This window comes from Chinchilla lanigera, unplaced genomic scaffold, assembly GCF_000276665.1.
Source record: "Chinchilla lanigera isolate Chin_1 unplaced genomic scaffold, ChiLan1.0 scaffold00007, whole genome shotgun sequence".
Classification (NCBI taxonomy): domain Eukaryota; kingdom Metazoa; phylum Chordata; class Mammalia; order Rodentia; family Chinchillidae; genus Chinchilla; species Chinchilla lanigera.
This window is the reverse complement of record NW_004955408.1, coordinates 29,555,025-29,566,562: the sequence shown is the minus strand read 5'-3', so window position 1 is coordinate 29,566,562 and position 11,538 is coordinate 29,555,025. Positions and strand designations below refer to the sequence as shown.

Genomic DNA, 11,538 nt, shown 5'->3' with positions numbered 1-11,538 from the left:
GCACTATGTCGCGCAGGCAGGCCTTGAACTCGCAATGATCCTCCTGTCTCAGCCTCCCAAGTGCTGGGATTACAGGCGTGCGCCATCACGCCATCTGTGGTGTTTAGTATGTATACTTATTATTTTTTTTAGCTAGAGGCTCACCATGTTGTCCAGGCTGGGGTCAAACTCCCGGGCTCAAATGTCCCTCCTGCCTCGGCATCCGGAGCAGTTGGACTGTAGGTGTGCACCATCACCCTGCTGCAGGGTTCTATTTTCCCACCTAAATATTTTCGACCTGTGATTGGCTGAATCACAGCTGCAGAACCCATGGGCGCAGATGGAGGGCTGACTCTCCATCTCCACTGCTGTCTCAGAGCCACAACCGGTTCCCTGGCCCTGGCCTAGCTCCGTTCTAGATTCTCCTCACCCTCAGCTCTTTCTTTGGCAGGTCTTGGCGGCTTCCCAGGCTGTGTAACCCAAACCTTTTCTGTTGAGGCGCCTGGGCCCAGGAGAAGCGCGTCTCTCTCAGGCTGGGGCTTCTGCATGTATCATTAACTGACTGCACTCTCAAGGGGTTGGGATCAGCTGGAATGGGAAGTTCCTTTTCCTCTTTGTATTAAACATTGCGCCACTGGTCTGTAGGGAGGGGGCCTTTCATACCGCACTGATTCATGGGACAAATCATGATAGTAGTAGGCAGACGTCAGCAACGTAGTGAACAGTACCATTCACAGGGTCCCAGGGCCCCTGAGAAAATGCCCCACACTGACCCCCGGAAGGCCCTGCGGCACGAGCTGGTATTCAGAGCAGCCCAAAATCTTTGACTCAGGGAGATTAGAAGAAAAGGGAAGTGGTTATCGGGTGCCCCCGAGAGTATATAACGTCCCAGGTACTCGATGCTTCAAACAGACGACTCAATTGGCCCCACTGCTTGTCAGTGCTGCCTGATTGGTGGGTTGGATCATCTGTGAGCCTAGGAGAGGAGCGCACTCAGTCTGTGTCCTCTTCAGAGGGTCTTTTTGAGAAACAGGTGCAGCCAATTACCCGTACCTTTCCGGGTCCCGGCCCAGAGGTGATCCAGGTGCAGGATGCCACGCGTGCCAGGTGCTCAGTCCCAGACACCTAACAGTCTGGCCTGCGCAGCAGCCTGGGCGGACTCCCAGCATGGAGCTGCACTGTAGCAGCACAGTGCAGGGCACCAAGGAGCAGGCGCTCTAATAACCAGAGGCGCTGTTTTGCCTTTTGGGTCCATAACTGCTCAGCAGTTACTGGCTATTCAGTACTGGCTGGGCCAGGAGGAGAGGGGAACTGTGGCCAGAGCCCTTACTGTGGTTTCCTCAGGAAGGAACTGGTGGGGCAGGGTAAGCAGGTTAGGGTTGCCTCATCTGAATAGTTCCCGTGGGCACTGGTGTAGGAGCGCCCCTAGTTCTCTGGTCTCTGGCCCTGGAGTGACTAAGGCAGAGCAATCGTGGTCCAGAGCAGGAGAGCCGCAGGAGGGAAGAGGTTAAGGGCGTGGGCTCAGGACTGGCTGGTTTGAAGGTGAGAGGCGGGCCCACCGGCAAGCCATTTACTTTCTCTAAGAACCGGGTGTCAGGGTGGGATGCGATGAACCTTTGATTCCTGGAGGATCGTGGGTTTACCAAGGTTTGCGGCTGCACGGTACTGTAATCAGTTCCTGGAACAAAAGTTAACAGTGGATTTTTGAAATGGTGGATCTAACACCCAAATAGTAAGTTCACTGGATGCATAAGGAAATACCAAGTTACCAGAGAGAAGCTAAATACACCATCATCCTTTTGTGATCTGTTAAAGCTAAAATGGAAGCAAACGCGTGTGTTATGACAGATCCTGTGACTGCACAGAATTGGGCCAAGCTAGAGCTACTAGGCACAGAGCCACTGTGGGGGAGGGGGGCAAATGATTCTGCATCACAGTGTAGATGAAATGACTCACAGGACAATGGGCACAAACAAAGGAGATAGTGGAGGACTCATCCCAGCAGTGTGGGCAGCATTCAGTGGTTATTAAAAAATGGATGAAGACCTGGGCATGGTGGTACTTTCTTGTAATTTCAGTACCCTGGGAGACTGAGGCATGAGATTTCAAGTTCAAGACCAGCCCAGGCAACTGAGGGAGACGCTTTTTTAAAAAACAAAAATAAAACCATGTATGTACCTGGGGATCTATATTGGGCCATCCTGGGGAAACCTCCGCTACCTACATGGTAAAAGAGCGGCGACCAAATCTGCCCATCTGCCAACATTGACAGGAGTCGCTGGATGGGAGTGAGTTCTGCTAAGCCAAGGGGGCCGGCGGCTCTTTCGCTGCACAGCAGTCCTCCAGGGTCCTCGCCGGAGCTCGGATTGGAGTTTATGGCAAAGCCTGTGGGTGCCACCTTGTGGCAACTGCTGGGATTTGGGACCAGAACATTGTCATTGGAGAGAGAAAGTAATTCTGAGATCGCTGCTGACTTAAAGACATAGCACAACCCTGACATCTGAAATGCTCGGGGTCTAGGATGATGTTGGAGAAATGCTCAGCTGAGGAAAGGCACTGACCAATTAGTCCATGATAACATGAAACGGTCTGCACAAGAGTGGGCTCCGGGGTCGGGGTACTGAGGTGTCCTAAGCTGGGGACCTTTGTTCCTCTACAGCTGACTTTGGAATCACCTGTGGAGCTTCTGAGTCCTGTGTGTGACCTGTTGGGCCCTTTGGGAAGAGCCCTATACACAGCTCTTCTGGACCAACAAAACACTTGGTTTATGAATGGCGGTACTGAGGTGATAGGAGAGCTTCCTGTTCGGACTGCTGACTGAAGAAAGTAAAAGCCCGGCAGCTTGGAATCACAGGCCACTTGCCTCTACATTTGGGTTTCCAGTGACTCAACAGCAGCGGCCAGTGGCTGCCCATATGGCCAGGCGAGGGCAGTGGACAGGTGGCCTGTTGACTGGATGCCTGAGTGGGGCACAGCCCTGTGGGAATCACCATGGGACCTTGTGGGTATTCTAAAGGAGGTCATGCGGAAAACCATGAGAAGATCCACATTCCGGGATCAGATGGTGCCTCGAGCCAGGAGCGGATGTCCCAGTACCCTCACACAAGGTTCCCCTGGATGTGGCCGCCTGGCCCCGTTAGATGCAAGGCTTCAGAGTGGGGCTGCAGCCGTACAGAGATGGCTGAGTCGAGCGTGTTCCTCTCACATCCTCTGAGGTACTGAGTGCCAATGAGAGCATTCTGCCTGCCCACGAGAGACAGGCTGTGGGGCAGAGTCCTGGGGGAAGCCCCTGCATGTACCCAGCAACTCAGACTGATGCCTGTCACCCTTGGAGGCTGTGCAGAGGGCTTAGCAGGAGAAAACTGTCACTCTGGACTGAACGATGCTTAGTTTACCCTGAAGAACTCAGAACACAGTAAAAGGATGAGAAAGGGCCAGGCATGGTGGCACACACCTGTCGTCCGAGCACTCTGGGAGGCTGATGCAGGATGAGCCCAGCCTGGGCAACTCAGGGAGCAGGGAGATACTGTCTCAAAGGGGCTGGGGTAATGTTGCGGATCTAGCTCAGTACAAAGGACCTGGGTTCAATCACCAGTACTGAAAGAAAAAATAAATAAAAAGATGAGAATGGACGATATAGCACCAGTTTGGAAATGTGCCAAGTCACTTTTCTTCAGACCAAGGTACACATTCTACAGCCCATAGTGTCCAACAGTGGGCAAAGAGATATTGTTTCCAAAGCAATGGTTTGATGAAGTATTGGAACAGGCAAGGGAAATTTTTGTTGACTAAAGAGGGGCAGATAAAGGCGGAAGGGCTGGTTGCCGACTTCCACGGCTGCGTGCACCACTGCACATGAGGGCGCTCGGGGAGGGCTCCTCCCTAGGGGATTCCTGTGCTTCTCTGGTGGATCTGAGGTGGAGGGGGTGGGAGAGGATGCTGGCATGAGGATACTTTTTATCCCCCACCATCGAACCTCGGGTTTTTTTTTCCTACCCAGTGCAGGGTATGCAAGACAAGGTTCAATTGCAAGTACCAGAAGTAGTAATGATCCCTAAGTAAGAGAGTATATACTTTTAATCCTTTATGGCCAGATTCTTCAGGGCCTGATGGGGAGGTGGAACCTTCACTCCATCTGCCAAAATTGGGGTCAAAGCCTGGCATGGTGAGGCACGTGTGCAATCCCAGCACTCTGGGAGACTGAGGCAGGAGGATCACAAATTCAAGCCCGTTCTGGGCAATTTAGCAACTTAGTGAGACCTTGTTTTAAATTAAAAAATAAAAAGGGCTGGGGATGTAGCTCAGAGTGAAGGCCCCGTATTCAGTCTTCAATACAAAAGCAAAACAAAATAAACCCAAACAAACTGGGGCCAGTATGAGTCTGCTGTGTTGCCTCATGAGAGAGACAACCTATGGGGAGTGCCAGGGCACCGTGCTCTGCACGGGGCGGGCTGGGAGGGAGGCACCAGTTAGGCCGGTATCACTACCAGTGGCCTGGACAAGCACAGTGGCCCAAACTAACGTCCCTTTCAAAGGTGGAAAATTTGGGGTACAAACAAAAAGGAGGAATAATAGAAGCAGAGAGTAAAGGAATGAATAAGTAGATTATGCAATGAGGAAAATCTAAGAACACCTTGAAAGATGCTCAGAGCAAGGGTGACATGATCTCTTAGCTCAGTTACACCACAGCGCTGAGAGAGTAAAGCTGTGTGTTTACACCTCTCCTGCTGAGACATTTTGGAACCTGAAACATTGTGCATGGAGACCTGGGAAGCTCTCTAAGGAAAGCCACTCTTTGGGAAGAGGAGAGAGGATGAGGAAGGTGGGAGAGGCTGGGGTAGGAGCCCAGGGACCAGGCTGGACAGATGTGCAGGTCTGTTTTCCAGTTTGAATCTTGCACTTGGCTCCGAGGGTAAAGCCCCAACTCCTCGATGTGGTCGCGCAGCCCCCTTTGGAGCCCCTGTCTTCACTTTCCTTACCTTATTCCCTCCCTCTGCTGGGAGCTTTTCTCTGAGAACCTCCTTGCTGCCACTGTGCCCTGAGTCCAAGGCAGGCCACGTGGGTGCCAGATGTCTGACTAGGTTTGCGCCTGCATTGTGTGGTGCTGTTGTTAGTGAAATAAAATTAGAAATACATTCAAAAGGTTTTCAACTGCCTTCCTCGGGCAGAACTGATTGCGCATGGGAGCCTGAGGTACCAATCTGTCCATTCCGAGTCCAGACAGCCGTAGTGTCAGTCTGCATTATGCTTTTTGTTATGTAGCCACACTGGCGTTGTTTCACTCTGCAAACTGCTACATTCCTTTCAATCCCAGGGACTTTTGCACATGCTCCTTGTCTGGAATTCTCTTCCCTCCTGTACACAGGTAACACATTCATGTATTTTCCTAGCAAAACCTCCTCTGACCTCCTTGATTAGATCAAAATGTTCCTCTCTTTTCCTGTGAGAGCCGCCAAAGTACTAAAACATTTACTGAGTGACCAGACAGGTGAATGGGCGAGTGACTCCTCTGGTAGACTTAAAAACCTTTAAGGCCTGACATGTGCCTATGTTTATCTAGGACTGTCTTTATATAGAATCTCCCCTCCCCGTTTCCCCCTCTTTTTGCAGCTTACTCTGTCCCAGGCCTGGCAGGACTGACCCACCTAGTTAATAGCTGGGTGTGGGTATACCTGCTGGTGCACCACCTAGGAAGGTCAGCAGCTACTGCGCTGGAGGGCTAGGAAAGTCACATTCAAAATGGGGTCATAGGCCCGGCATGGTGGTGCTGGCCAGCACTCAGGAGGCTGAGGCAAGAGGATCGCTGTGAGTTCGAGGCCACCCTGGGCTCCATAGTTAGTTCAAAGCTACCCTGAGCTGCATAGAGAAACCTTGTCTCAAAAAGAAAAAAAGAAAGAAAGAAAGAAAGAAAGAAAGAAAGAAAGAAAGAAAGAAAGAAAGAAAGAAAGAAAAGGCGCATGGAAAAAGAAAAGGCTCTGTGCAAGTCACGCTCCAGAAAGGCTGTCTGGGAGGAAGAAGTTTGTTCCTGGTTGCACCGGTCTTAGAAGTTGCTGAAGCAGTTGCAGAGCACTACATTGGCACTGACTCTGATCTCTCCACCACGCTGTCGCTGGGCGCCCAAGTTACACACTGCTGAGTCAGCAATGACAAGAGAGGAGCCCCACTTGTTGACTCCATAGTTCCGAGCTCCCAAAAAGCCAGAAGGCGTACTTCCAGGGTATGGTCTGGCTTGTTAAGCTGTTACATTACCGAAGTCTTCGTGCTAACAATGGCTTCCTGCTGATGAACGGTGGGGCAGGGAGCGGGTAGGCAAGCGAGGATCCTTGCTCGACACAACAGAAAGTCGAGCGTTGAGGCCCAGCCGGAGCCTGGGGTCAGCAGATGATAGGCAGGCGTAGGGGCAGACCCTGGAGCTCAGGAGCGGGGTCCGCGCCCCCTCCGCCGGCGCTTGCGCGTTGCGCTCCCGTTCCCCGCTCAACCCCGCCTTCAGCACCCGGGTTTTCAAATTTGAAACCTGCTTCTTTTCCCGCCTGAACTTGTGGACCAGCAGCGGGAGAAGGCAGGGCCTCGAGCCAGCCAATCATGACTCAGAGGCCCTTAGTCCCCGCCCAGAAGATGACGACAGCAAGCCCCGGGGGGCAACCCACGAATGCGCGAGCGGCGCCGGCCTGCCCCGCCCCTACGGCGTTCAAGTGCATGGCCAAGCCGGGAGCGCCAGGAAGCTGCTTGGGCCCTATAGCGCTGTTCTAAATATCTGGCACTCCTCACTCGCTGGAAACTGAGGCCCAAAGACACCCAGAAACCTTTGGGGTCGCTAAGTGAAGCGGGGAAGACACAGTAACCCCTAACTTGGGGGGACTCGCCAAGGGACCAGACCTGAACCGGCACCAGTATCTGGTCCAAGAGAATCAGAGGCCGCTCCCGGCGGGCGGGACCCGGAGGGTGGGCTGTGGTTCCCCGGCGCGTTCCGAAGGGGCGGGGCCAAAGGCGGGGCGCTCCCGCGAGAGGGGCTACTGGGGGCGGGACCGGAGCCCTTATTTGTTGCTCTGTGTCAGTTACATTGTAACAAAAGTGGTACAGCCACTGCTCTAGCCCGCACCCTAGGCCCGCCCGCTGCCAGGTGTCGCCGAACATGGAACGCATGGCCAGCAACATCCAGGTCCTGCTGCAAGCGGCCGAGTTCCTGGAGCGCCGCGAGAGAGGTGAGAAAGAATCCTAGCGGGACACCTGGGCGACCTTGCTGACACTGGCCTTGGCTCCCAACTTGAACGATTCATTGCTCTAGGGCAGTTACTCCCGGGCGAGCCCGCCCTGAACTCGAGAGGAATCCGCAGACGGTCGGGCGGGGAGGGTTTGGGGAGATGATCCTGGCGCCAAAACCTGACCATGTCCTGCAAGGGGCTCCTGCTAGGACGAGTCCAGCCCCAGCCTGACACTGGCCGGAACTCTCTCTGGCAGAAGCGGAGCATGGCTACGCATCGCTGTGCCCGCACCACAGTCCAGGGCCCATCCACAGGAGGAGGAAGCGACCCCCACAAGCTCCTGGCGCGCTGGACAGTGGGCGGTGAGGAGGGCCGGGGGTGGCGGGCCAGGGTGGGCGTTGTCCCTCATAGGCCCCTTCTGCGCTCACTTCCTCCGTTTCGCGTCTGCTAGACCAGATACCCTGCTTTGAGAGGCATTCAGACTCCTCCTGCCATCTGGCCACTCCTCTAACATGCACTTTTTTTTCATTGATGGACTGACTACTTCTTGAGGGCCTTTGATGTGCCAGGAAGTGTGAACAGGACTGTTCTGGGTCTCACTTCACTCACACACCTACAATTCCATACGTCACCTCCCCCTTCTTTTCTCTCTGCATCAGCCCTTTGCATATGCTTTTCCCTCCAGTTTGAATGCCTTTCCCTCCAGTACCCACTGTGGAAACTTCTGTTCTGTGCTCAGCTGTGACTTCTGTCCAGGAGGCCTTTGTTGCCTAGTTGGCAGGGGAGCCCCATTTGGACCCCTACAGCCACCTGGGCGGGACTCAGCATTTGGTTCTTTGTGGTGTCTGATTCCTCTTGCCCTTTCCTGAGGGCTCGGGTGTTTGAGGCCAGCACAAGGTCCTCACAGGCAGATTGTTTGGGGCAAATATCTGCAGCCTTAGGGGTTCCTGGGGCAAAGGCTGAGGCCAGTAGCTGACAGCCCCTCACCTCATCCTCCCTGGTATTGGCAGATCTGTGCACAATGAGCTGGAGAAGCGCAGGTGAGTTCTACCCCAGCCCTGCAGCACCAAGTCCCAGGAGCCACCTCCCTTGGGTGCTCCCTTCTCTGCTACCCTCTGGCCTTGGAGCTGGGACTCTGGGACTCGCACTGCCCTCCAGACCCTTCCCCCCAGGAGGGCCCAGCTGAAGCGGTGCCTAGAACAGCTGAAGCAGCAGATGCCCCTGGGGGCTGACTGTGCCCGATACACCACGCTGAGCCTGCTTCGCCGAGCAAGGACGCACATCCAGGTGAGGGCCTTCCCTGCACCTGGGCAGCTTGCCGGGCTGTGTGCAGGGATGTGGTGTGGAAGGTTTGGATAGAACTGGGGAAAAGGGCCACATATAGACCGACTGTGTGGCTTGGGAGAGTTCTTTGTACAGTTTCCAAATTTGGAATGGGGGGCTGGGGATTTAGCTCAGCGGCCTGCCTGGCAAGCGCAAGGTTGTGAGTTCGATTCCCAGTACTGGAAGAAAAAAACACAAAAAAAAAACCCCACCAAAATTTGGAATGGGAAGAAAAGCAGAAAATAACTCAGGGTTCTGAGGCTTCAGCAAATTCACCTTATAAATGTTCATTGTTGTTAATACTGCTATTATTCTTAGATCTCAGCTGCTTCACCTTACACAAGTCACTTTAGCCTGTCTGGACTTCTGTTTCCTTTTCTGTTTGGTGGGGAGGGGAGCGCTGTGGGAAGGGGTCTGTGATAAATCTTATGTAAGTTGTGGAGTTCTGTTTGCTGGTCCCCATCCTTGAAGGCCTCCTGTTCTAGGTTCTCTGTCCTGATCCTCTTCTAGGAGACACTTACAGATATCAGAAGGGAAAATCACTGTGAAGAGCCAGGTGCGGCTGGACATGGTGATGTACTCTCCCCAGTCAGCTGGAGTTACACTACATGGTGTAATTTCAGCACTCTGGGAGGCTGAGGCAGGACCACAAGTGCAAGCCCAGCTTGGGCAATTTAGTGATTTAGCGAGACTGTGCATCGAAATAAAAAAGGGCTGGGATTTATTTAGCTTAGTGCAAAGGTGCTAGGTTTAATCCCCAGTACCGAAGTGGGGAAAGAGGAAGGAAGGGAGGGAGGGAGGGTAGAAGGAAGGAAAAAAAGAAAGCCAGTTGCTGTCCTTCCCGGGCTGTTGCAGCTGCCTTAGCAGAAGCCTACGCCCCCTGGTGGACAGGAGTGGTTGTGCAAACCCAAAGGCCCAGGCAGCTCCAGCGATGTAGGCATTAGTTCTCCTGGAAACAGTAAATTTTCCTGTTCTCCGGGCCTTTTGACAGGGGGAGAAAGGAGGCACAGCTGGGCTAAGGGGCAGGCGGCACAGCTGATGAGAGACAGATTCAGGATCCAGGCCCAGGCTTCCTGATGTGCATTCTTTCCTTAAACAAATATTTATTGAGCACCTGCTCTGACAGGCCCCTTTTTGGCACTGGGGGCCGCGGCAGGGACAGATCTGTGTACCTTCCAGCAAATAAGTCACGGCTGTGGGAAGTATTTGCCCTGTCTCGTAGATGCCTACTGTCAGCCTCAGTGTGGCTGAATACTCTGATTGGCAAATGGAGCTTGCCCGCCACTCAGGCACTGGCTGGCCCATCGGCAAGGCCTGAGAATCACTCCTCTCCTGGACTAATACACATGGCCTTCTTGCTTTCTGTTTGGCTTCCACTGAGCTATCTTCCACTTTGCCCCAGAATGACCTCTGCTGTGCACAGATCTGGCCAGGTCCATCTCCTGAAAACCCTGACAGGACACAGCCTCAGCCTCTCACTCTGAAACTCAATGCCCTCCAACCCAGGGCTTATCACTACCCCCCACAACACATAGAAAAAGGTCAACTCTCCGTGTTTCTCTGGCTCCCCCTTGGTAGCTCTTATTCATCCTTTTCACACCTTGTCCAAGTGCCACTCAGCCCGTTCTCCCCTTCTGTTGGATAAGTGAGTGCAGCCTTTTGCCCACCGAGGGCTGTGCATGGGAGATCCTGAACTCAAGGTGTGGCAAAGCATGGGGAAGGATAAGGGGTGGAACCTCAGGGCTCCTGGGAGGACCTTTGTGAGGAGTTACAGGTTGCTAGCCTTTGTTTAGTCTGTAGTTTTCTAAGTGCAGATTAGTTGGCAGCACTAAGGGCATCTGGCTTTCCAGCTTCCCTGGAAGCTGGAAATGGGGAGATCTGGCAGGTGCTGTGTGGCAGCACCTGACTGGTTCCTGGAGATGGCTGCTTCTGTGGGCCCAGGATGCAGCTGCCAGGATGCCACGTTCCCCAGTCCTCATCACCGTTGTACCCCACTTCATTCTATCACTTGACTAAGCTCTGAGGGCATTTGAGATTGCACAGCCCGCCATGCTGTGCCCGTTTAGACAGATCATCTCTGGGTGTGGAAGGGCACAAGGCCAGCTTTCCAGATATGAAGCCACTGCTTAAGGCCCAGACTAACAGTGGCTTGTCCAGCAGACAGCAGCACCTCATGGCTGCAGCCCAGTGCCAAGTAGCAATGGGGTGAGGCCAGAGGCCCAGCCCGCTGACCCCAGCCCCTGCTCTAATGGGTTCTGCAGAAGTTGGAGGAGCAGGAGCAGCGGGCCCGGTGGCTGAAAGAGAAGCTGCGCAGCAAACAACAGAGCCTGCAGCGGCAGCTGGAGCAGCTCCAGGGGCTGCCAGGGGCAGGGGAACGTGAATGTGAGCGGGAGCGGGAGCGGCTGCGGGCGGACAGCCTGGACTCCTCAGGGCTCTCCTCTGAGCGCTCTGACTCTGACCAAGGTGAGTGCCCCAAAGCCCAGGATGGAGGGGCACGTGGGTGGGCCGGGGTTCCTGACTGGCCCCTTCCTGTGCAGAGGAGCTGGAGGTAGATGTGGAGAGCCTGGTGTTCGGGGGTGAGGCACAGCTGCTGCAGAGCTTCAGCGCAGGCCAGGAGCACAGCTACTCACACAACCCTGGCAATTGGCTATGATGCTCACTGCCCCGACTGCCCTCCGCTCACGCTGGGCCGATCCTGCCACGCGGGATCCTTCCCCAAGCCTCGGGGGCTGCTCGGAACCGTTTATCTGTCAGAATGGACTGAAAGGACATGCATATGGGAACAGGTACTCCCTGGACTTTGCTGCTGGCTACCAGGTGGCCCCTCCTGTGGGGATGGGGGAAGCACCTGGGCCACCCCAGAGCCCCGCAGGGCAGGCAGCTTGGGCCTTCCAAGCATTAAGGTAGCACTTGCTTGCGCTGCTCCCACAGGGGCCGGAGCTTCAGACCCTCATGTGCTCTCCCAGACAAGGCCCCTGACCTTCACCCCACATATACTGTACAGTATTTTCATTAAAAGCCTCTTTCATAACTT

General features: G+C 54.3%; 1 protein-coding gene across 1 annotated transcript; it reads left to right on the top strand.

The window, feature by feature from the left end:
• Nucleotides 1–5,973: 5,973 nt before the first annotated feature.
• Mxd3 (MAX dimerization protein 3) lies at nucleotides 5,974–11,535 on the top strand. The gene is made up of 6 exons (XM_005376425.2): nucleotides 5,974–7,181; nucleotides 7,438–7,543; nucleotides 8,192–8,221; nucleotides 8,354–8,468; nucleotides 10,766–10,967; nucleotides 11,042–11,535. The coding sequence occupies exons 1-6, from the start codon at nucleotides 7,112–7,114 to the stop codon at nucleotides 11,155–11,157; spliced, it is 639 nt and encodes a 212-aa protein (XP_005376482.1). The 5' UTR covers nucleotides 5,974–7,111; the 3' UTR covers nucleotides 11,158–11,535.
• Nucleotides 11,536–11,538: the final 3 nt, after the last annotated feature.